The 25,729-nt window shown below is 43.0% G+C and overlaps 1 protein-coding gene across 5 annotated transcripts in view; it reads right to left on the bottom strand.

Moving 5' to 3' along the window:
* The window catches only part of ABCB5 (ATP binding cassette subfamily B member 5), a 120,783-nt gene that overhangs the window by 45,460 nt on the left and 49,594 nt on the right, over nt 1-25,729 (bottom strand). For all 5 annotated transcript variants that reach the window (XM_089315351.1, XM_051852797.3, XM_089315353.1 and 2 more), the window contains 5 exons: nt 18,798-18,959; nt 14,309-14,449; nt 4,526-4,669; nt 3,512-3,616; nt 3,299-3,376 (listed from right to left, as the gene is read on the bottom strand). In XM_089315351.1, coding sequence (XP_089171477.1) covers nt 3,299-3,376; nt 3,512-3,616; nt 4,526-4,669; nt 14,309-14,449; nt 18,798-18,959 — 630 coding nt within the window. The remainder of the gene's footprint in view (nt 1-3,298; nt 3,377-3,511; nt 3,617-4,525; nt 4,670-14,308; nt 14,450-18,797; nt 18,960-25,729) is intronic.

Raw genomic sequence — 25,729 nt, 5'->3', positions numbered from 1 at the left:
TCCAGCAGAGGCAATGATGATTTAACAGAGTTTCTGGAACATAGTTGGTGCTGGGTAAAAATTAGCTTGCTCTCTCTCTTCCTCATAGTAAAGTAAACATAAGTAAGGCTGTCAGACTTTTTGTCACTAGCAAATTCATTTTTCCCTTGCCAATAATTCTAACAGAAATGAAAGTTACATCATACTATAAGTGCTTGGTATGTATTTTCTCCTTTCATCATCACAACAACTCTAATAAGAGGTAGATACTATGATTATGCACATTTTTTCAAAGCTTATTTATTTATTTGAGAGGCAGAGTTAGAGAGAGAGAGAGAGAGAGAGAGAGGTCTTCCATCTGCTGGTTCACTCCCCAGATGGTTACAACAGCCAGCACTGGGCCAGGTGGCCAAAGCCAGGAGCCAGGAGACTCTTCCAGGTCTCCCACGTTGGTAGCAGGGTCCCAAGCACCTGGGCCATCTTTTGCTACTTTCCCAGGCCATTAGCAAAGGGGCTGGCTTGGAAGTGGAGCAGCCAGCGTCCATATGAGATGTCAGCACCGCAGGTGGTGGCCTTATGGGATGCCGACCCCATTATGCACTTTCATAAATGAGAAAACTGAGATACTGAAAGATTAAGCAACTTGTCCAAGAACACACAACTGTCAAATACTGAGGCCAGAGTTTTTAAGCAGTTATCTTGTCCTGTCTCGCCACTGACTGAGGCAGGATGGTTGAGTGTTGTACCTGCTTCTCTTACTGCAGGACGCATCACCTCAAATCCTCTTGGAAGGAACTTGAATTTTTTTCTATTTTGGTTACATTTATTAGTTCCTTTCCAGCTTTTGTTCACTTCCTTCTATTTACAATTATGAAAAGAAAGTGTTCAGGGTCCTCCTCCACTGTCCCCCATTGTGTGATTTCTCCTCCTATAAGCTGGTTCTTTAATTGTTTCAACCAGTTTTTATTTACAGAATATAAATCTCTTCAAAAAGATACAGCCCTTCATTTAGTCAGTGGTAAAAAGCCTTATTAAACAGAAACAAAGCCTAAACATCATCACTATATTTAAACAGAGATACAGATCATGAAAAGTGTATGAAGATAGAACACAAAATGTAGTTTTTACTTAAGCAGTTACATGAATGAGGCTGTTTTTAAGTTTCTTCACTGAATCCCATTTTAACCACTGAGCAAACTGTACTTAAATTAACAGTACTAAAAATTCAAATTTAAGCATGAAAATATGGAACAACAACAAAAGAATGGGAAGTATCTTCATTATCAAACAGATTAACACATTCACAGACAGATACTTTCTGAGATGCATCAAAACACCTACATCAAAGGCTGCATTCATTTGAGAGGTATCAATACATGTTCAGTGCTGAGACTGTAGCATTTACAGTGTATACAAAGCAATGTTAGACTACTGTGGTTCACATTTGAGAAATAGTAAATGTTTTTTGAGACCTTAGTGGTCACCACCAGTGCTATCATCTTCATGAATTAAAGACCCTCCCTAAGTCCTAGCTGATTTAGAGAGAAATGGACAAAACCAAATTTCTATCAGTTCAAAAGCCTCCTAGTTCTGTAGGTCAATATTATCATTAGGAAATGTAAGCTGCAGTGAGCAGTTAGCCTGGTGGTTCAGATGCCATTTATGACACCTGCATCCCACGTTGGTGTGCCTGGTGTGAGTCTCAGTACCAGCTTCCTGCTGATGCAGTTCCTGGCGAGCAGTGGTGATGGCTCAAGTGATTGGGTGCCAGCCACCACGTGGGAGACCTGGATTTTGTCCCTGACTCCTGGCTTCCATCTGGTCCAGCCCTGATTGTTGTGGGCATTTAGGGAGTGAGCCAGCCTACGGGAGCTGTCTCTGTCTATCCTTGTCTGTCTCTCAAGTGACAAAAAAGAAGAAGAAATACAGACCCAGCTTTGAGACCTAATGAACAATAAATTATTTACAACGTTAGATGTCAGCAACATCTAGAATATCCTTTTCAACTGGAAGAACCTCAAGCAATCACATACTTAGATTTTATACCTATAAAGGGACCACACCTGATCCTATAAATACCTCCACCTCAAATGATGTTTCAAATGGTTATAAAAAGCACGGCAAGCTTCGGCACGCTTTCTAAGCCTTCAGAGTCTTATCTTAGGATGAAAACCAGGGAATAACAAGAGTCAGGCAAAAACCACACATTAGGAGCCTCCCTGACTATAGACAGAAGGAACTTGTGAAGATGCAAAGAAAAGACCAAGTGCCCTCCTGCTATCTTCTCCTCCAGCTATAAAAGGCAAAGATAAGAAGCAAGAGGAATGCTGAAGGGGGGAGAAGGAAGACGACCCCATCCGGAAGGGAACTGAGTTGAACTCAGGGGGAATTTAATAAGCTCTGCTCAGTAGCACAGGGCTGCTGCGCTTGTCTTTGTTAAGTGTTTGTATGGATTGGAGCGATCTCACGGGCAGAGACTGCTTTCTCCAAGGCTCTTGCCATCTCTTATCAGCCTGAGGATTCATGTCCAGTATTAATTAGCACTACGGTCACTGGGTCACATTGCCTTGAGGTTCCTCCACTAACGCATGAATAGAGAGCAAGTTCAAAGTCATACTTGGAAAAAATTGAAATTTATACTCTCCGGTAGAAAAACACCCAGACACTCAGAAAGCATTTAAAATCTATTCTGGAAATTTAAAATAAATGTCCTTGAACAGTAAAAAAAAATAAGTTCATGATAAAACTCAAAAATGAGCAGAAATAATAAACAGATATGAAATACAGTATCAGTGGGGGTGGCCATTGAGGCACAGTGGGATAAGCTGCCACTTGAGATACTAGCATCCCATCTGGGATGCCAGCATCGCAGGGGGCAGCTTTACCTGCTACACCACAGTGCCGGCCCCTGCCTCTCCTTTTTAGTTTTTTTTTTTTTATTTTTTATTTTTATTTTATTTTATTTTGACAGGCAGAGTTAGACAGTGAGAGAGAGAGACAGAGAGAAAGGTCTTCCTTCCGTTGGTTCACCACCCAGATGGCTGCTGCGGCCAGCGCTGCGCCGATCCGAAGCCAGGAGCCAGGTGCTTCCGTCTCCCATGCGGGTGCAGGGCCCAAGCACTTGGGCCATCCTCCACTGCACTCCTGGGCCACAGCAGAGAGCTGGCCTGGAAGAGGAGCAACCGGGACAGAATCTGGTGCCCCGATCGGGACTAGAACCCAGTGTGCCGGCGACGCAGGCAGAGGATTAGCCTAGTGAGCCATGGTGCCAGCCCCACAACAAGTTTTAAATAAGAAAAAGTCAACCAAACGCACTGACCTGATGCAACATAGCTTTAAATGCCAAGTGTCGTAATCTCAAGGTCAAATTCTCCCCTGCTCTGCCATAAAATAATCCCTGGAAAACAGGAAAGAAACCAACATTTATTCTGAGATCTTTTTTCCATTTTCTTGTAACATTTAGTTATTAGATTTTTAACCCAGAGGGGATGAGTCATCATGCTTACACTTGTTCAATTTATTAAAAGATTACCTGCATGAAATAACTGACAAAGCAAACGAGACCCAATATGACAAATATCATGGAATAAATTTCTGCATCATGCTTCAGTGCGGTTTTGTCATCATGTTCAAACATCTGAAAAAGAATAGTTTTTTTTCCCCTCATTAGTGTTTGCAGGAAGATATAAAAGAAACAGAAAAGCAACTACAACGATTGTATGCATCAGGATTTTTGGATGAATTTCAACCTGAGAGTAAGAGTACACACACATTTCTGCGAGAAAAAAAAGTGCACTGTTATTCCATTGTCTGCATTCATTACATTTGTTAAAAAGTAATTTCCTTTAAGTTATCCCACTTGAACTATATAAATATCAGGTCAAACGAATGAATCATTGCTATGCTGTTCTAACAGTATATTTTCAGAGAACCACCAGCTTGAATTACTATTCCTCATAACTTGAATTTCTGACTATTCCTCTACTTAGCCTATACTTGGTAATGTGAGACCTTGACATACGCCTCTACAAATTGAAAATTAGGAATTAAATGCACACCGGTGTTCAGATTGACAAAAGGCAGCTGTACAAATCAGGGAGCCTGGAGACTGAACACGGATCTAGGACAGCTCTTGAATCTACCACCAATCCTGGGTCCTTTGGCACATCTCAAACTTATTTCCTCTCCCTGGCTGGTAATAAAAAATTGCCACTGCCCCGATGAGTTGAATAGAGAGTGATTGGATTTGTCAACTTTATTGCTTCTTCTGTGCTTTGGAATGCTGATATAGAAATGGAGTTAAAATTAGAACACAAAGCGATTTCTTTATTGGTTGCCCAGTTGACAGACGCAGCGGAACACTGCACAGTGGATATGGGCTTATCACTGAGAACACTGGTTAACTTTCCACTGTGCATCCCACACCAGGGGCAACCACAGAAATCCCACCTTTTACCCCTCGCTCATCAGAGGGCAACAAGTCAGCTCTTCCAGGCTATCCCTTCTGCAAAACTGCTCAAAATATGAGTAAATTAGTTTTACTTACAGTTATAATTTTTGCAAAGATGATGGAAAATATGGGATGAACAGTTCCATTGAGAACAGAAGCCAGTGTCCCCAGAACCACAAAAGGCCATTCGGATTTGTTTAATTTAAAAATTTTTAATAGAGAAACTTCGGGAAGACTTGTCTATAAATAAGAACATCACAGTTAAAAACCCTGCTTTATAAGCATAGTGAAACCTAGAAAAGTTAACCAACCATAAACAGAACTAAAATGTAAAATATCAACTATCAGAGCAGAAAGTTTTCTTAGAAAAATTTCACTGCCCTGTGGGGAGCAACTCGGACTAGACTGTTACTGGAATTAAGACTTATTCTATGCATCTGCTCTCCCACAATATGGCGCTGAGAAGGGAGTAACAACTTCTGCGCAGCTGCCTCCAGTTCAACCAATAAGCAGCAGGACCTGTTCCTGATTGGAGGAGAGCAGCGTACTCGGCATGTGGGTAGCAGAGTTGGGATTGGTGGAAGAGGACTATAAAGGAGGAGAGAGACAACATGCACCAGGAACATCTAAGAGGAACACCTGTGCAGCCCCCGAGAGAGCCGGCCGGCGGTGTGCCGCTCCCCCGCGGAAGTGGGGAAAGTGGCTAGGGGGAATCGCCCTTCCACGGAGGTGGGAGGGTCAGTAGCCAACCCGGGAAGAACCAGCAGCAAACCCGGGGAGGGCCGAGCAGACAAAAGAACAGCGCAGGGTCCTGTGTCGTTCCTCCATGAAGAGGGGGAGCGACATAATGGTGCTGTGACTCGGATAGGAAACCTAGGCAGGGTTTAGTGTCGTTCCTCCACGAAGAGGGGGAGCGACACTGCCCAAATTACTAACGATGAGCCCAAACATAAAATAGTCTTATGTCAAAGTGACTATTCGTGTAGTATCATAATTTTGCATTTCATTCAATTGCTATCGTTATAAAAGTATAAGTTAGCTTATATGTTTTCTTACCTAAAAAAAAAATGGAAAAAATAATGGGTATATTTTGTATTGTAGTTAAACCAGTCTGAATATAACATTCTAGGAGAAGATAAATCTATAATTAAACAGAGAAAATACAAAAGCCAGAAGATTTACTAGGAGTTAAACTTGAATGTTTTCTATTTTCATAATTTCTTAATTTTTTAAAAAATTTATTTGTGAGGGAGGGATGGAAGGGGCAGAGAGAGAGAGAGAGAGAGAGAGGGAGGAATCTTCCATCTGCTGGTTCACTACTCCAATGCCTGTATGGCCAGAGATGGGCCAGACCAAACCCAGGAGCTGGGAATCAGTCTGGGTCCAGACTAGGTTGGCAGTGACTTTATTACTTGAGCCATAATCTGCTGCCTCTCAGGATGTGCGTTAGGAGGAAGCTGAAGTTGGGAGTGGAGCCAGGACTCTAACCCAGATACTCCAATTTGGAATGTAGGCATCTTAACTTGTATTTTAACCAGTAGGCCAAATGCCTGCCCTGAGTTTCATGATTTCTTTACAAAAATAGTGTTCTACCATGTTGGTTAAAAGCTTATTTGGGGGTTCCTATTTACAAATAAAATACTGCAATACCTGAGCATATTATTTGGTTTCTTCATCTTTTCGGGGAGGATGCATTCGGTCCCTATTTTATAGGGTTATTTTTAGAATTAAGCATAACCCAGTAGTTACCACCTCTAAGCACCCAATAAATGTTAGCAGGCATTGCTCCTGCTGAGTTATTAGAGGGGAAGGGTTATATTACACAAAATCCCAGGACTTCCACCGAGAAAGCACAAGACAGGTCACCACACTGGTATTTGCCAGCCCTTCCTGGGCTATGCGGAGGTTGACTTAGGGAGTTAGTGGTCACAGTAATTCTCTCCCTGCTCTTGTTTGGCACTTGTAGTGAATTATTTTCAGAAACTTGAAATAGTCTTGTGAATGACTTTGTGACGAGTAACTATTTTGAACAGAGAAGTGGCAGTGAACTATTCGGTGTTTCATACGTTAAAACGTCCTCGTGGCCGTTGCCGCGGCTCAATAGGCTAATCCTCTGCCTGTGGCGCTGGCATCCCGGGTTCTAGTCCCGGTCGGGGCGCCGGATTCTGTCCCGGTTTCCCTTCTTCCAGGCCAGCTCTCTGCTGTGGCCAGGGAGTGCAGTGGAGGATGGCCCAAGTGCTTGGACCCTGCACCCCATGGGAGACCAGGATAAGCACCTGGCTCCTGCCTTCGGATCAGCGCGGTGTGCCGGCCGCAGTGCACTGGCCGCAGAGGCCATTGGAGGGTGAACCAACGGCAAAGGAAGACCTTTCTCTCTGTCTCTCTCTTTCTCACTGTCCACTCTGCCTGTCAAAAAAATAAATAAAAACAAAACAAAACGTCCTCGTGACATTCACTCCTAAAGAACTGACATTTATGAAGGTGATAGCCAGAGAATTCCTCAGGAAAGACTATAAAGTAGTTTATAATTCTTGCTGCAATCTTAGTCTGGCAACTACAATGCAAACTCTGTTATTTTTAAAACAATCTATCTTTTAAAAATTTCAAAACCTTTCAATTCTATTTCCAGAGTAGCTACACCACAGTTTTACTAGGTTGTCTAATAATTTGAGCGTATCTCTCATATTTCAGCTTGAAATTTTCTGACGTTCATCATCATAGAAGAGCTCACTTGTCAGTGAGGTGACTGTCCAAAAGAATGTTAAGCAGTTTAAAAAGTTGTGCACCAAGTTTTGTTGAGCACTGAATGCCAAGCTAAATGCTTTACAGAGTTATCTCATTTTATAATGCAATCAAGGCATAGCGTGTCTCGGGAAATGTCACCAACGAACTACAGAGCCAGAAATGGAGAGGGGGAGGGGAGGTGCATCTTGGTCCTGTAGAATAATCTGAATTACAGAGATCCTTTAGAAATGTCCTTCACTTCTGGAAAAATAGACATTTACAGGCTTAAAAATGGGTATCTCTTAACTAGTGTTTTCAATCTGGGAAAGAATAAAATAAGATACAGGAATAAAATAAGAAATAAGATAAAAAACAAAATGAAAAACTGAACAAAATTAAGAAAGATTCCACGTTACCTGAATCTATTACAGCTCATAACATATTTTAAGGTAATCTAATACAAAAATATGAAATAGGGATTTTATAAAGAGATAACAGAGATGTAAAAAGTCATAAGACAAACTCCTAGAGAATTTAAAGTTTAATCTTATGTATTTCAGAGCCTTATTTTCATACAACTAACTATACATATGCAAAACACACCATCTCACCTATTGGTGAACACCTGTGTAACCATCACCCCAGTCAAGATAATGAATGTGAAAATCACCCTCAGGTTTCTCCTGCTTTTGTCATGTTTTTCTCCCACCCTTCTCCATTGCCAGTCCTTCCCTCTGCAACCACTGACCTACCTCCTGTCCTGCCAATTCATTTGTATTTTCTTGAATTTTATATAAACGGAATCATATATTATATATGCGTTTTCATCTAGCTCCTTTGTTGAGCATCATTATTTTGAGATTTAGCCACTCTGTTGTATGAACCAGCATCTCCTCTCATTTATGGCATGATGAGTCCATTCACCTGAGGGTTTATTTTAAGATTTATTTATTTGAAAGATAGAGTTACAGAAAGGCGGGGGGTGGGGGGGACGGAGAGAGAGAGAGAGAGAGAGAGAAAGAATCTTCCATCTACTGGTTCGCTCCCTAAAAGGCCACAATATCTAGAGCTGAGCCGATCTGAAGCCAGGAGCTTCATCTGGGTCTCCTACATGGGTGCAGGGGCACAAGGAGTTGGGCCATTTTCCGTTGCTTTCGCTTTCCCAAATGCATTAGCAGAAAGCTGGATCAGAAGTGGAGCAGCCGGACTTGAACCGGCGCCCATGCTGACACTGCAGGTGGCGGCTTAACTTGCTATACCACAGCGACGGCCCTGACCTGATGATTTCTGATGGGAAGCTGGACTTTGTACCTTTTACTCTGTTGGGTAGCAGATATATGTGAACATTTCTGTGATGTTCACTGATGGCATCACAGGTACTTGGCAATGCCACTGCAGCTTGTTACTGGTATTCATAACTAAGGTGAATGTTAAACTTCTATTAAGGATTAGTGGGAAAAAACTAGGATTTTTTTTTAATCCATTCAGGCTACTGTCCCTTCAAAATTCTCTCCAGAGATTCCTTGTGGACTCCCCCGGAGGATTTCTGTTAGAGGGAGAGCAGACCTGGAAATTGCTGTTGTGGTCCAGCAGGGTCTGGCCCCTGAGCATGTCACCTGCTTGTCTGCCAACCCCTTTCGTTCTTGGTCACTGTGACTCCCAGTCCAGGGCCTTACATTTGCTGCTGTACCTTCCTCCCCACCTGAGATAATGCACCACTCTCCCAGATGTTTGTATATTTCACTGCAAGTCCAAATTCACCTGTGTGTGGATTTCTCTTCCTGCTCCTGGTGACTCCTCTGGGAGTTTTTATCATGAAGGGATGTTGAATTTTATCAAATGCCTTTTCTGTGTCTATTGAGGTTATCATATATTTTTGTCCTTACTTCTGTTGATGTAATGTATCACATTTATTGATTTGCATATGTTGAAACATCCTTGCATCCCTAGAATGAATTCTACTTGATCATGATAATGAGCATTTTAATGTGATATTGGCGATTTATGAGTATTTTGTTGAGGAATTTGATCCTTTGCTCGTCAAGGACACTGGCCTATAACTTTCTTTTTTTTGTCATATCCTTGTCCGGTTTTGCCATCAAGGTAATGTAGGCCTCATAGAATGAATTTGGAAGAATTCCTTCCTCTTCTGTTTTTTGAAATAATTTAAGAAAGATTAGTGTTAATTCTTCTTTAAATGTTCAGTAGAATTCAGCAATGAAGCCATCTGGTCCTAGGCTTTTCTTCAATATGAGATTTTTAAAAATTATTATTATTACTGATTCAATTTTACTGCTCACTGATGGTCTGTTTAGATATTCTGTTTCCTGTGATTCAGTCTTGGTAAGCTGTATGTGTCCAAGACGTTTTCTATTTTTTTCTAGATTATTTGATTTGTGGCCATGTAGTTCATAGTAATGAGTAACAATTGTATTTCTGTGATGTCAGTGAGAATGTGTCCATTTTAAGCTCTAATTCTATGTACTTGAAACTTCTCTCTTTTTTTCTTGGTTAGTCTAGATAAGACTTTATCAGTTTTGTTTATCTTTTCAAAGAACATCCTCTTTCTTTCATTGACTTATTTGTATTGTTTTGTTAATCTATCATTCATTTGTGCTCTTTTACTATTTCTAATTTTGGATTTGATTTGTTCTTATATTTTTGGTTTCTTGAAGTATAGAGAGCTAAATTGCTTATTTGAGGTTTCTGTTTTTTTTTCTCAATGCAGACATTGATTCTATAAACATCTCTCCTAGTACCACTTTTGCTGTATCCTATAGGTTTTTGGTACACTGTATTTCCATTTTCATTTGCTTGAAGAAATTTTTAAATTTACTCCTTGATTTCTTCTTAATCCATTGGTTGTACAGGAGCAAGTTGTTTAATTTCCATGTATTTGTGTCACTTACAACATTTTTCTTATTATTGATTTCTAGTTTTATTGCACTACAGTTAGAAAAGAAATTTGATATGATTTCTATACTTTTAAATTTGTTGTGACTTTTTTGGTAACCTACCATATATCTTGGAAAATATTGCATGTGCTATTGAGAAGAATGTGTAGTCTGCAACTGTTGGGTCCAGTTGATCTAGGGTGTAATTTAACTCTGCTGTTTCGTTGTTAATTTTCTGTCGATATGACCTGTCCATTTTTGAAACCTTCTATTTATTGTATTGGAGTCTATTTCTCTCTTTACATCTGGATTGGAAGTGGAGCAGCCACTTCCAATATTTGCTTCATGTATATGGGTGTTTCAAAATTGGATGTATATGTATTTACAAGTGTTATTTCCTTTTATAATATTGAACCTTTCAGCATTATATAATGGCCTTCCTGGTCTCTTTTTTTTGTTTTTTTTTTTTTTTTTTTTTAAGATCTTTTTTTTATTTTGACAGGCAGAGTGGACAGTGAGAAAGAGAGAGACAGAGAGAAAGGTCTTCTTTGCCATTGGTTCACCCTCCAATGGCCGCTGTGGCCAGCGCACCGCGCTGATCCGAAGGCAGGAGCCAGGTGCTTCTCCTGGTCTCCCATGGGGTGCAGGGCCCAAGCACTTGGGCCATCCTCCACTGCACTCCCTGGCCACAGCAGAGAGCTGGCCTGGAAGAGGGGTAACCGGGACAGAATCTGGCGCCCCGACCGGGACTAGAACCCGGTGTGCCGGTGCTTTTGAATTCAGATCTATCTTATCAGATAGAAGTATGGCTACTTCTATTTTCTTTTGCTTTCCACCAGCGAGGACAACCTGGTTCCATCCTTTTACTTTGGTCTATCTGTGCCCTTAAGGTGAAGAATGTTTCTTGTAAGAGTGCTGTTGAGGGGCTGGCACTGTAGTGTAGTACATAAAGCTGCCGCCTGCAGTGCCAGCATCCCATATGGGCGCTGGTTCAAGTCCCAGCTGCTCTACTTGTGATCCAGCTCTATGCTATAGTCTGGGAAAGCAGTAAAAGATGGCCCAAGTCATTAGGCCCCTGCACTCGTGTGGGAGAACTGGAGGGGGCTCCTGGCTCCTGGCTTCTGATGGGCACAGCTCTGGCCATTGTGACCATTTGGGGAGTGAACCAGTGGATGGAAGACCTCTCTCTCTCTTGCTGTCTCTGTCTTTCTGTAACTCTGCCTTTCAAATAAATACATTTTTTTTAAAGAGTGCAGTTGAGTTGCATTTTTTTCAATCCATTTGGTCACTCTGTAACTTTTAGAGAATTGAGTCCACTGACATTTAAGTTGATCATTGATATGTAAGGTCTTACTTCTGTCAATTTGATATTTGTTTTATATTTTTATTATAATCTCTTTCTTTGCCCCCAAGTTACAATCTTCATTTGTTGCTGAGTAATTTTTATCTAGTAGTGTACTTGGATTCCTTGCTTATTGCTTTTGGTAAGTCTATGCATAGTTTTTGCTTTGTGGATACCATGAGACTTGCAAAAAACTTCTTTTGGCTATAATAAGCTATTTTGAAATGATAACAACTTAACATTGGTTATAAAAATAAGAAAAATGACAAGCAAAAACCAAAGATACAAGAAATTCTGATAAAGAATTCTACATCTGTGCTCTGATCTTTACCACATTTTGAGTTTTTTGATGCTGCATTTAACTTCTTTCCATATAGCCTGCCTCTTAACATTTTAGCATAGTAATTATACTCTGTTTTAGTATTCACAGTAAAGATATAAATAATTTACACATCATGTTTACAATATTGGGGCATTCTGTATTTGTTGGTGTAGTTATTCTGTCCAGTGAGTCTTCTGCCTTACCTGCTACACCACAGCAAATTCACTCCCCAATTGGCTGCGATGGCTGGAGCTGCACTGATCTGAAGCCGGGAGCCAGGAGCTTCTTCTGGGTCTTCCACACAGGTGCAGGGGCCCGAGGACTCAAGCCATCTTCTACTGCTTTCCCAAGCCATAGCAGAGAGCTGGATCAGAAGTGGAGCAGCTGGGACTCGAACTGGTGCCCATATGGGATGCTGGCACTGCAGGCGGTGACTTTACCCGCTATGCCACAGCACCGGCTCCTTGAATCCTTTCTCCATATTCTCCTCCTGAACCTCGCTGGTTTTCTTTACAATAGCCTGTTTGAAATCTTCATCTGAGCATTTTGAAATTTCATTTCCTAAATGGTTGGCTTCTGGCACCTTATTTTGTTCTTTGGATGATGTGGTTCTCTGGGAGTTCTTGATGCCTGAAGTATGATGTCATCTGCTCATTGAAGAATTAGCTTTAGTAATCCAGCTTCATCTGTGGCTGCCCTGAACTTCTAAGCCGTATGCTCCTGTGCAGAGCTGTGCTGTCCTCTGTCTGCTGTTGAGGGGAGCTCACTGCTTGATGTTGTACTTGTCATCCACTGGTGATGCTGGGGTATAAGATTGCTCAACCAGGACCGTGGGACTCCACTGGGCACTGAAATAGGTCCAGACACTTCAGGCACTGGGGCCTGGTGTCAGGGACCATTAGTATCTGCTCACCGCGGGGTTTTATCAGCCTGGCACTGAGTTCCCAAGCAATCCTGTGATTCCTTTCTGTCTTCCTGAGGTTGTAGGAGGCGTAAAAGAGGCAGCTCCTGCCACTCAGGCAAGCCCTAGGTTGTCACCACTGGGTGTCACTGTCACCAGGGCCTGTGCAATCTTTTGGTTGCACTCCGGGCCCACAAGAGGCTGATGGTGCTATATACCAAAACAAATGTGTCTCCCTGCCTGACACTGGGGCAAGTCCAGAGCTCCATCCACCTGGGCCTGGAAACTTAGGATCTGCCCAGCATTGGGATTTACCAGTCCAGCACTGCATTCCAGGACACAGTGCCTTGGTCCCCTGCTGTCTGCTCAACATTGGGGTACTTCAGCACCCAAATTGGCCCCAGGCTGATCACACCTAGGTCCCACAGTCCCTAGTCCCCAAAAAGTCCTGGGAGTATCTACCAGGCCCACCTGAGGCCGACAGTAACACACACCAAATTGAGAACAACCACTAGAGTTTAAGTGTGTGCCTCATGTTTGGGGAGGTCTAGTGACTCAGTCTGTGAACACCAGCTGGGTGGTAGAGGCCTTTGGGCTTTATCAGGTTCTACAGGTTCTAGGTCTTGGTGCAGTAGGCTTGGCTTTTAGCTCCATCGTGTGATCCTAAGCTCCCTTTCTCTGCCTCTCTACAGGGTTTGGGGTTTTGCTTTCTGCTGGCAGTTGAGGAAGGGGTGCCCAGAGACCACCAGACTGTGGAGGCTCCAAATATTCACTCCATGGGTTAAAGGCCTGGGGGCAGGGACCAAGTAGACTCAGCCCACTGACTTAAGGTGGGCCTGGCATTGAGGTTTGCTTGCCCTCTCCCAAGCAGGAGTAGTCTCTCCACACTGCATTCCTTGGAGCTGGGGGAGGGGTGATGCATGCAACTCTTTCCTTCCTGCTTTCTTCAATGAAACCCTACATGATTTTGTTTTCATGGTACTCATATATTGTTATAATTGTTTTATTTTATTGCTAGCTATTTTTGTTAATCTTGTGTTGCATCTAATTTATAAATTCAGCTTTATCATTGGTATTTATGAATAGGAAAGAACATACTACATGTGGGGTTGGGTCCTATCTGGAGTTTCAGACATCCTCTGGAGGCGAAGCCAGTGAAGATGCCCACGTACTAGCTTGGAGTATCTGGCTTGGATTCCTGGCTGTGCCCCCCTGCTTCCTGCTAATGCGGGCTCTGGGGGATAGCAGCTGATGACATGAGTAACTGGGAAGACCCACGTTGAATTCCCAGCTCCCACTTTGTGCCCAGTACTGGTCACTGCAAGCAGACAAATCTGTCTGTCTGCTTCTGTTTCTCTACCTCTTGAATAAAAAACAAAAGTCCATCTTGAACCTCGTTTGTACGTCTGTACCCCACTTCCTGAGGCCTTAGTTTGGCCCATGGATCCTTCTGATGTAATGCAACAGTCTCATGAGATATTTTTATCTCTACAAGGACCTCTGACATAAATGCAGTCTCATAGGGCAGCCTCCTTCTTAGGGGGTCACAGGGATGCTAGAATGGAGTTTGGAAAAGACGTGTTTTGTGAACTTACTGCTATAGTGATGTCTTCTCATAAATGCATTCTGAATTTTATGAGGACCAAATCAAAACTGGGGACACATGGACAGAACTTGCTCATGGCCGCGTCATTACCTGTTTATAAGGGGTGGAGTCCTCAGAGCTCTCGGTAACATCTGGCTTGATGCTATGTGTCGAGCACAGAGGAGCAGGGCTGGCATTTCTGCCCAAAGAACACGGCCTTGACTCCAGCTGCTCGTCAGCTTTTTTAATATCCTGAAATGAGGAGGGCACAAGGTTGCTGTTAGGATGACACCTTAAAAACACGAAGGAATTTTATCAGGTCTTCCTTTAAAGCGGTCACTGCCTTCGCTATAGGAAACAGCATTTTCTTGTGCAATTCTTGCTGCACAGTTTTTCCGTTTGACTGAGAGCTACTAAGTCTAACTTCTACTAAAATATTAATGACTGATAGCTTACTTGACTGGCAGTAGCTTATGGTACTTTCTTTTCTAAAAACCTATCTAATTAGCTGGAGAAAACAATGCCTTAATCCAAAACAATTAGAACACCAGCAAGGAGGGGGCTTTTTGAGACTCAGGGTTCACGTTCTAATCCCTTCCTCCTAGCCTTTTCCAGAGCTGTTACATTTATGATGTATAACGAGGAGCTTATACGTGAGGCTGGTCCTGGACCTGAGGCAGGGATTTCCAGGCCTGCTGCTGCTGTTCTTTCCAAACTGCCTAAAAAGCAAAACTGGTGGTGGGAGGCGGGGGTGGGTGGTGGATTTGGCTTAGCAGTTAAGACCCTGGTTAACACATCTGCATTCCATATCTGAGTCCTGGGTTCAATTCCCACCTCTGATCCCTAACTCCTGTTTCCTGCTAATACAGATACTGGGAGGCACGAGGCCATGGCTCAAGTTGTTGGATCCCTGCCACCCACGTTCCTGGCTCCTGGGGTTCCGACTCCAGGGTTTTGTCTCAGCTCAGCCATGGCCATGGCTGGCATTTGGGAACTGAACCAGCAGATCAGATCTCTCTCTCTCTCTTCCTCTCAAATAAAAACAAATTTATAAAGATTTATTTATTTATTTATTTGAAAGAGTTACAGAGAGAGAGAGAGAGAGAGAGAGGAGAGGCAAAGAGAGAGAGAGAGAGAAAGAGAGACAGAGAGAGGTCTTTTATCCCATGGTTCACTCCCCAATTGGCCACAACTGCCAGAGCTGTGCCGATCCGAAGCCAGGGGCTAGGAGCTTCCTCCGGGTATCCCACATGAGTGCAGGGGCCCAAGGACTGGGCCAGCTTCTACTGCCTTCCCAGGCCACAGCAGAGAGCTGGATTGGAAGTAGAGCAGCCAGGTCTAGAACTGGCGTCCATATGGAATGCCAGCGCTTTAGGCCAGGGCATTAACCTGTTGTGCCACAGCGCTGGCTCCCAAAAAATCAAAATGGGCCGGCGCTGCGGCTCACTAGGCTAATCCTCCGCCTAGCGGCGCCAGCACACCGGGTTCTAGTCCCGGTTGGGGCGCCGGATTCTGTCCCGGTTGCCCCTCTTCCAGGCCAGCTCTCTGCTGTGGCCAGGGAGTGCAGTGGAGGATGGCCCAGGTGCTTGGGCCCTGCACCCATGGGAGACCAGGAAAAGCATCTGGCTCCTGGCTCCTGCCATCGGATCAGCGCGGTGCGCTGGCCGCAGCGCAGCAGCCGTGGCGGCCATTGGAGGGTGAACCAACGGCAAAGGGAAGACCTTTCTCTCTGTCTCTCTCTCTCACTGTCCACTCTGCCTGTCAAAAAAAAAAAAAAAATCAAAATGGATTGGTCAGTTCCTGAACAATAAGAAATCATATGATATACTATTGTAGTGTTAATGGTTTGTGATTGTTTTTAAATTTAGTATATATGAGTGAAAAGAACATCTTTTCATTCGATTATTATTTATAACCCTTGCCTATATTCCCAAGGAACTATGGTCTTATTGCTTTTTATTTGTTGAATTATTTTATTTAATGGAGTATTAAGCTTTTGACTATAATGAATTAAAAATATGTTAGCTCAAAAATTAGTAAAGAAGACAGAAAGAAAGGAAGAGAAAAAGAGAAAGTAGAGAGGGAAAGAGGGAGGAAGTATCTTATATCATTGGAATTGTATCTGTGAACGACATGGGATCTGTTCTCTTTGTATTAATGCAATAGTAACATGAGAATTTATGAGAATTGTCTTATAGTAATTATCATGCATTCACTGTGACCCTGAGAATATAAATATAATATATTAATAAATGCCTTAAAAACAAAATTCAAAAAGATTAAGAAATTCTAGAAATCAAAGTATCCTAAAACTATAGACCAGAATGAAGTTCTAAACCAGTTTGCTTTAGCTCTCGTTTTTCTTTATCTTATTCCTCCAAGAAACAAGACCAGTTTGAGTGACATAAAGGAGCTGCAAAGTCTCTCTTCATCCACATGGGATGGGAGGAAATTTGTGACTTCCAAGAAGAAACAAGAGGGGAGGATAAGAGAGAAGGAAGGGGACTGCTATGGTGGCATAGCCAGTTAAGCTGCCACCTGCAACGCCAGCATCCCATGTGGACACTGGTTCAAGTCTTGGCTGCTCCACTTCCCATCCAGCTCTCCGCTAGTGTGCCTGGGAATGTAGCACATGATGACCCAAGTACTTGGGGTCCTGCACCCAGGTGGGAAACTCAGATGGAGTTCCAGGCTCCTGGCCTCAGCCTGGCCCAGCCCTGATTATTGGTGCCATTCAGGTGGAAGATCCCTCTCTCTCTCTGTCTCTCCCTCTCTGTAACTTTGCCTTTCAAATAAATAAATAAACAAATATTTCAGAGAAAGAGAGAGAGAGAGAAGTGAGGAGTGGCTCAGACCAGGCTCAGGGTGTAGAGATGCAGAGATGTGTGTAGACTTCTGTGCACAAAGACAGTGCTTGCATGGAAGACATTCCAGGTTCACTGAGGTTCTCCACAAGCTTAGCAACAGTTTAACAGTCGCTTAAAGCGACAAGGACCCTTAACTGGCCTTCTACTCTCCTGATACCTGGAATCAGGCACTCCTTTGTGCTGTCACCTTTTTTTCCCTATACATTTTTCTCCCAAGAAAGAAATATTTTATTTGGCTTTATTTTTTTTTTCCTCCCAGGGGTTATTTACTTTGTGGCAAGTTTAAAATAAAACTGTGACCTCTTCTCATAACAAATCTTTTAAGGAAGGTGCTTTACCAGGTCAACAACAATTCCTACCCTTGGGAAGGCTGCTAGATAGAATAACAACGATGGCAGTAAGTTTTGATGTGCATATATTTCTACCTCTTTGTATTTCATTTTCACATAGAAGCTCATTAAAGGAATACATCTGTAAAAAATTGTGTACAGAACAGAAAAATAGTTATACATTAATCTCTCTGGTGTGAGCTTTTCTGAAAAGTCTTATGGAATCATGCTAATGCTAGTAATAATATAATAAAATCTACTATGCCAACAGTAATTCTAAGCACTTTACGTGAATTACCCCACTTAATATTCATAATAATTCATTAATGGGTTGCTATTATTTCTTCCATGCTAGTGATTAGGAAACTGAGGCACTGAGAATTTGACTAACTTGCTCATGATGCTAAAATTATTAAGTGGCAGAGTCAGCTTGCCACTCAAGAGATCATCATCTTAGCCACTTGGCTATGCTGCTTCTCAGGGGTTCTTAGCAGCATTCACTTTGTAATACTTGAGGTCTTCATGAATTCTTTTCTTTTTCAAAGATTTTTTTAAGAGGCAGAGTTACAGACAGAGAGAGGGACAGAGAAGGAGAGAGAGAGAGTTCTTCCATCCATGGTTCACTCCCCAAATGGCTATAATGGCCAGAGCTGAGCCCATCTGAAGCCAGGAGCTTCTTCTGGGTCTTCCACACGGATGCAGGGGCCCAAGGACTTGGGCCATCTTCCACTGCTTCCCCAGGCCATAGCAGAGAGCTGGGTCAGAAGAGGAGCAGCTGGGACTCCAACTGGTGCCCATATGGGATGCTGGCCCCACAGGTGGAGGTTTAACCTACTACGCCACAGCACCAGCCCCTTCATGAATTCTTATAAGTAGATTCACCTTGATGCTACAGGTAGCAAGTGTCTCCAAGTTTAAAAAAAGAGTTACTGGTTTATGTATATATTATTTATGTTATGCTGACTATATAATACTTAGAATATTATAGTTGCTCATTGAGTATTAATAATTAAAATGTATGGTGACATCTGAATGGACATAGTTTTAGATAATTGAAAAATACTAGCTAATTTGGAATAAAAGTTTTAAAATTTTTATACATTTATACCACACATAATTTTTATTTCTTCTACATCATGAAATGTTCTAACTTAAGACTTAATTATGAATTTTTGGTTTAATTGTAATAAAGAATGAAGCTGTGTTACCTTGAGGAAGGATCTTAGAGTTGTAGTCTTTAAAGAAAATCTCAAATAGGGTTAATTTGACTATTATTATTTTCTCTTATTGATATTCGTATCAGGCAAATCTTGATTACTTTGTGAAATTCACACTTGTCATTTGGGACTTTTGAAAAGTTAAAAAGAAACCCACTGAGAAAACACCGAGTGACATGCACATTACCTGTGACATGGCAAGTGAGTAGTATAGCCCTTGCTTTGCCATGAGGTCAGCGTGTGTTCCGCTTTCCACCACTGTCCCATCCCTTATGGTCACAATCAGATCTGCACTTCGGACAGTGGAAAGTCGGTGAGCTACCACGATTGTAGTCCGACCTTTGCTCGCCTACAGAAAACGAGTACAGGCAATAAATCTAAAATTAGTAGAAGAAATCCCACTTTTCTACTATTCAAGAAAACTTTGTTTTTGTGATATAAAATATCAAAGAGTCTCATCTTTGGATATAGAAATTTGGAAACTTTTATAGATTAGGGAAGTCAACAGAGATTATAACCAAAAGAGACTCAGAGAGCTAATCAGATTCCAAATAGGTGGCTTTGTAAACCCATTGTATCTTGGAATGTGAAAAGAGCCTACAGACCATTTCTGAGGCACCTAATAGCTATGCAAAGTAACTCAAATTAAAGAAATAACTTACACATACCATTTCATCTATAAAATGGAGATATTACTTAACTAGTCGGGTAAAGATTCAAAGGCATATATGCGTTTAATTTTTTTGCAAGGATCATAAAAATGTGAACAAGCATACACATTAAAGGGTACGACTCAGTGCATTTTCATAGACTGAAAACCCCCAGCTCACAGCACTCAGACCCAGAAACTGATCATTACAGAATCCAGAAACCCACCACTTGCTCCCCACCCATTGCTCTTACCACTTACCCACACCAAAGCTAAATGCCACCCTGACACCTAACTGCATAGATTAGTTTTGATATTTTAAATGTGCCATATATGAATGAATACATGCAGTTATATACTCTTCTGTGGCTGGTATATTGTTCAACACGATATATCTTAAAAATAAATACATTTTAATTTTAAGTGTATGCATAGAAATCATGCATATTTATGAGATAAGTGTGGTATTTTCATGGCATGCACACAATACGCAATGATTAAAGAAAGATAATTAGCATTTACATTACGTTAAACATTTATTAGTTCTTTGTGTTATGAACGCATTGGTTGCTATAGAGGCTGCCCCATTTTACATTCCTGTCATTAATGTGGAAAGATTCTACCTTTTCCACAACCTTGCCAATACTTATTTACTTATCTGTATTATCTTTTTATAAAGATTTATTTATTTATTTGAAAGTCAGAGTTACACAGAGAAGGAAAGGCAGAGAGAGAGAGAGAGAGAGAGAGAGAGAGGTCTTCCATCCGATGGTTCACTCCCCAGTTGGCTGCAACTGCCAGAGCTGTGCCAATCTGAAGCCAGGAGCCAGGAGCTTCTTGCAGGACTCCCACGTGGGTGCAGGGGCCCAAGCACTTGGGCCATCTTCCACTGCTTTTCCAGGCCATAGCAGAGAGAAGTGGAGTGGAGCAGCCAGGACTGGAACCAGTGCCCATATGGGGTGCCGGCAATGGAGGTGGCAACTCTACCCACTATGCCACAGTACCAGCCCCTATTATCTTTTATGATAGCCATTTTAACAGATATGAGGAGATATATTATCATGACTTGGAATTGCATTTTCCTGATGAGTAATGATGTTAAGAATCTTTTTTTAAATAGATTTATTTATTTGAAAGGCAGCATTAGAGGGAGAGGCACGCATGTGTGAAGTCTTCCATTCTGCGGGTTCACTCCCCAAATGGCTGCAATGGCCAAGGCTGGGCCAGGATGCAGGGACCCAGGCACTTGGACCATCTTCCACTGCTTTCCCAGGCACAGAAACAGGGAGCTGGATTGGAAGTGGAGCTGCTGGGACTTGAACCAGTGGGAGGCAGGTGCTACAGGCGGTGACTTAACTTGCTATTCCACAGTGCTGGCCTTGAGAATCTTTTTATATAGCTGTTGTCCATTGTATGTCTTCTTTAGAGTAATGTCTTTTTAAGATTTTTGCCAATTTTTTCTTGGATTATTATTATTGTCATTTATTATTTTTGCTATTGATTTGTAGGAATTCCTTAAATATTTTCAACTTTAATCCCTTGTCAGATATATGGTTTCCAAATGCTTTCTTCCATGTTGTACGTTTCTTTTCATTCTGTAGTTCTCTTTGCTGTACGGAAGCCTCACTTGATATAGTTCTGCTTGTCTTATTTTTCTTCTCTTGCTTGTCCTTTCAGTATCGTATCCAAGAAATAATTGCTAAACTCAATGTCATGAAGATTTCCCCTTGTTTTCTGCTAAGAGTTTTACAGTTTCAGGACTTACATTTAAATCTTTAATCCATTTCAAGTTGATTTTTGTGTATGGTATAAAATGAGGGTCAAATTCTCAATTCTTTTGCATGTGACTGTCCAATTTTCTCAGCACCATTTGTTGAACGGACTATTGTGGGGAGCAACCCGGACTGGACTGAGTTACTGGAATTAAGACTTATTCTATGCATCTGCTCTCCCACAATATGGCGCTGAGAAGGGAGAAGCAGCTTCTACACAGCTGCCTCCAGTTCAACCAATAAACTGTAGGACCTGCTCCTGATTGGAGGAGAGCAGCGTACTCGGCATGTGGGTAGCAGAGTTGGGATTGGTGGAAGAGGACTATAAAGGAGGAGAGAGACAATATGCACCAGGAACATCTAAGGGGAACATCTAAGGGGAACACCTGTGCAGCCCCCGAGAGAGCTGGCCGGCGGTGTGCCGCTCCCCCACGGAAGTGGGGAATGTGGCAGGGGGAACCGCCCTTCCACGGAGGTGGAAGGGTCGGCAGCCAACCCGGGAAGAACCAGCAGCAAACCCGGGAAGGGCCGAGCAGACGAAAGAACAGCGCAGGGTCCTGTGTCGTTCCTCCACGAAGACGGGGAGCGACATAATGGTGCCGTGACTCGGATAGGAAACCTAGGAGGGAAGAAATGGGAAGAAGTGGAAAATACCGGAGAGAGAGACTAGCAAAGAGCCTAAGGAAAAGCCGGACGGAAAATGTGCCAGAAGAAGCTATCGAAAGCCTAGGCATAGAATCGGATATGGACTGTGGGAAAGAAGTTAGTATTTAAAGTGAAAGCAAGAAGAAACTTAGACTCAGATACGGACTGCAGGTTGAAAGTGAAAGTGAAACCTATAAGAAACTTAGACTTGGATACAGACTGTGGGGAGAGGCCAGGAGAAATGAGGGAGGAATATTGTTGGAAGAAAACTTAGGGAAACATACCGGGTAGAGAAAAATGTTAGGGAGGATGAAGCCGCGAGTGCAGGCCGAGGCGGAGACGTAAGCCAGCTTGGAATTCTTCAAGTCAGCCCGGGGAGCAAGAGGCGAAGATCTGGAACCAGAGGCAGAGATGTGGGCTGCCAGGTTGGAATTCGCCAGGTTAGTCCGGGGAACTTGGATTGAATACCGGTGGTGGCGGAAACGTGAGCTACGCTATGTGATTCGCGGAAGCCGCCGCGTGCAGAGAGAGCACGGGGCGTGAATAGATAGGGAACGCGAGGCTGGCGCGAGGCCGTGGTGCGGGCACGAAGTGCATGGAGACCGCGGAGTGTGCGCGCGAAGCCGAGCCGCGCAGAGCCGGGAGCCCGCCGCAGGGCGAGGCGCCGGGAAGCCGCGCAGAGCTGTGAAGCTGCCGCGGGGCGAGGTGCCGAGAAGCAGCCTCGGGTCCGGCGCCGGGAAACCGCGGGGATAAGAGAAGCCGCGGGAAGTTTAGAAGTAAAATGAGAGAAATAGGAATGCTGGCAGATAGAAGTAAAATGGGAGAAATAGGAATGCCCGGAGATAGAGAAATAGAGAAAAAATAAGGCCTCCCCACAACACAGCAATGAGAGAGCTTGGATTCGGTCTGCCTGATTAGGACGATAAGCACCTGCGGGCGGCTAGCAGCTTATGCGCCGCAGGTCACCGAAGACAGGCACGAATTAACATCAATAAGTCTCCCCACAATACCGCAATGAGAAGGCTTGGATTCGGTCTGCCTGATTAGTAAGGCGGTAAGCACCAGCAGGCGGCTCGACCAGAGTATGAGCTGCAGGTCACCGAAGACAGGCACGAACCAACACTAATAAGTCTCCCCACAAGACGGCAATGAGAAGGCTTGGATTCGGTTTGCCTAATAGGGCTTGTAAGCACCTGCAGGCAGTTCTAGCAGGGCAGAGCATGCGCTGCAGGGCACTGAACACAGGCACGCATCAGCGCCTAAAAACCTCCTCACAACATGGTGAAGAGAGGACCCGGATTCGGTTTGCCTGATTGATAGGACTTGTAAGCACCTGTGGGCAACTCTAGCAAGCAGAGCAGAGTGTGTGCCATGGGACACCGAAGACAGGTGTGTATCAACGCCAAAAAATAAAAAGAAAGGGGGATCTGTGGGGAGCAACCCGGACTGGACTGAGTTACTGGAATTAAGACTTATTCTATGCATCTGCTCTCCCACAATATGGCGCTGGGAGAGGAGAAAACAGCTTCTACGCAGCTGCCTCTTGCCAACTTGAGTGCTGACCTCCAGGAGCTGATCCTGCTCCTGATTGGAGGAGAGCAGCGTACTCGGCGTGTGGGCAGCCGAGTTGGGATTGGCGGAAGAGGACTATAAAGGAGGAGAGAGACAACATGCACCAGGAACATCTAAGGGGAACATCTAAGGGGAACACCTGTGCAGCCCCCGAGAGAGCCGGCCGGCGGTGTGCTGCTCCCCCGCGGAAGTGGGGAATGTGGCAGGGGGAACTGCCCTTCCACGGAGGTGGAAGGGTCGGCAGCCAACCCGGGAAGAACCAGCAGCAAACCCGGGGAGGGCCGAGCAGACAAAAGAACAGCGCAGGGTCCTGTGTCGTTCCTCCACGAAGACGGGGAGCGACATAATGGTGCCGTGACCCGGATATGAAGCCTAGGCAGGTTTAGTGTTGTTCCTCCATGAAGAGGGGGAGCAACAACTATCTTTTACCCATTGTATGTTTTTGGAACTCTCAAATAGCAATTAAAAGTTAGAAATTGTCAGATCAAATACAAATCCAAGAGCTGAGTATATGCCACCTATGAGAAACACAGTTTGAATGTAAATACACAAACAGGCCAAGAATCGAAAGATGGAAAAGTATATATCATGCTAACATTAAGTAAGAGAAAGATGGAGTAGATATATAAGTGCTTTAAAGAGCAAAGAATATAACCAGAGTAAAGGTGTTTATTTATTAATGATGGAGTTAATTCATGAAGAAAATGTAACAATCCAAAATGCTTATTCACCTATTAATGGAATAGGTGCTTATTCACCTATTAACAGAGCTACAAGACATATGACACCAAAATGGATCTATAACTGAAAAGAAAACTTTATGAATCAATAATAGCTGTTGGAGATTTTAATATATCTCTTAATATTTTTAAAATAAATCTTTACTTTTAGTCCTATTGTTTAAAAATTTCTCATTTAAAAAAATTATTTATTTATGTACTTATTTTATTTTTGAAAGGCAGAGAGAGAGACACAGAAACAGAGATAGACAGACAGATATACAGAGATCTCCCATCTGTTGATTCACTCCTCAAATATTCACAACGATTGGGAATGGGCCGGGCTAGAGAGAGGATGTGGGAACTCAGTCTGGGTCTCCCATGTGCGTGGCATGGACCCAAGTACTCGAGCCAGCAACTGCTGCCTCTCAGGGAGAGTGCAGGAGCAGGAAGCTGGAATTATGAGTGAAGCTGAGACTCAACCCAGGTGCTCCAATGTGGGATGTGGGCATCTCAAGTGATGTCTTAACGACTCCATCACATGCTCAGCCCCCTCAGTAGTGAATAGTAAGAATGAAGCAGATATGAAAAAAATATCAACTAACTGGAAGTAATAGATGTTCACAGAGCACTACAATCAACAGCAGCAAAATGCACGTTATCTTCAAGTGTTTATATATAGAGCATTTACCAAGGCAGGCCACCATCTGCCACATAAAGAATGCTGAAGTCTCAATAAAGAGCAAGCAACACAACTGAGCAATGGGCAAAATATCTGAACAAACACTTTAACAAAGAAGACACTTAAAACTGCTTAACATCATTAGTCCTCAGGATAATATGGATTAAATGAACTACTACCACTTGCTTCTTCAGGGGGCTAAAATTAAAATGACTAGCTATTCACCAAGTGTGGACATGTTTGTGGGATAGCTGAAGTTCTCATATGTTGCTGATAGAAATGTAAAACAAAAAATACTTTGGCACTTAACTAAAAAGTTAAACATGCACCCAGCCTAAGATCCATCCAAAGAGTATCTATTAACCTAAAAGAAATAAAAGCACATGTCCAGCAACATTTTGCATAAGAATGTTTAGAGCAGCTTGGTCTGGGATATCCAAAAATTGGAAATAAACCTAATAACTCAGGGCCGGCACTGTGGCTTAGTAAATTAAGCCTCTGCCTGTGGCACCAGCATCCCATATGGGTGCTGGTTCATGTCCCAGCTGCTTCATTTCTATTCCAGCTGTCTGCAATTGGCCTGGGAAAGCAGTGGAACATGGCCCAAGTGCTTGGGCCCCTGTACCTACGTGGAAGACCTGGAAGAAGCTCCTGGCTCTTGGCTTTGGATTGGCCTGGCTCTGGCCATTGCGACCATCTGGGGAGTAAACCAGTGGATGGAAGACCTGTTTCTCTCTCTCCCTCTCTCTGTCTGTAACTCTGCCTCTCAAATAAATAAATAAGTCTTTTTATAAAAAAATAACTCATATGAGGACTAGTACCAATTAGCACAGACTGTGGTATAACCATACAATGGAATACTACTCACCAACTGCATTCCAACATGGGCTGGTCTCAAAACAATTATGGTGAGTGAAGTCAGCCATACAGAATGGACTACCTGTTGTATGACTTCATTTATAGAACATTCTACAAAATACGAACTAAAATATAGTGATAGTAAACAAATCAGTGGTTGCTGAGCATTGAAGAGAGTTGGAATGGAGTGGTTACAAAAACATCATGAAAATCTTGATTGAT

This window comes from Oryctolagus cuniculus, chromosome 16, assembly GCF_051225735.1.
Source record: "Oryctolagus cuniculus isolate XC-2025 breed Fujian yellow rabbit chromosome 16, ASM5122573v1, whole genome shotgun sequence".
In the NCBI taxonomy this organism is placed as follows: Eukaryota; Metazoa; Chordata; class Mammalia; order Lagomorpha; family Leporidae; genus Oryctolagus; species Oryctolagus cuniculus.
Note: the sequence above shows the minus strand (reverse complement) of the source record. Positions and strands in the feature narration are given on the sequence as shown.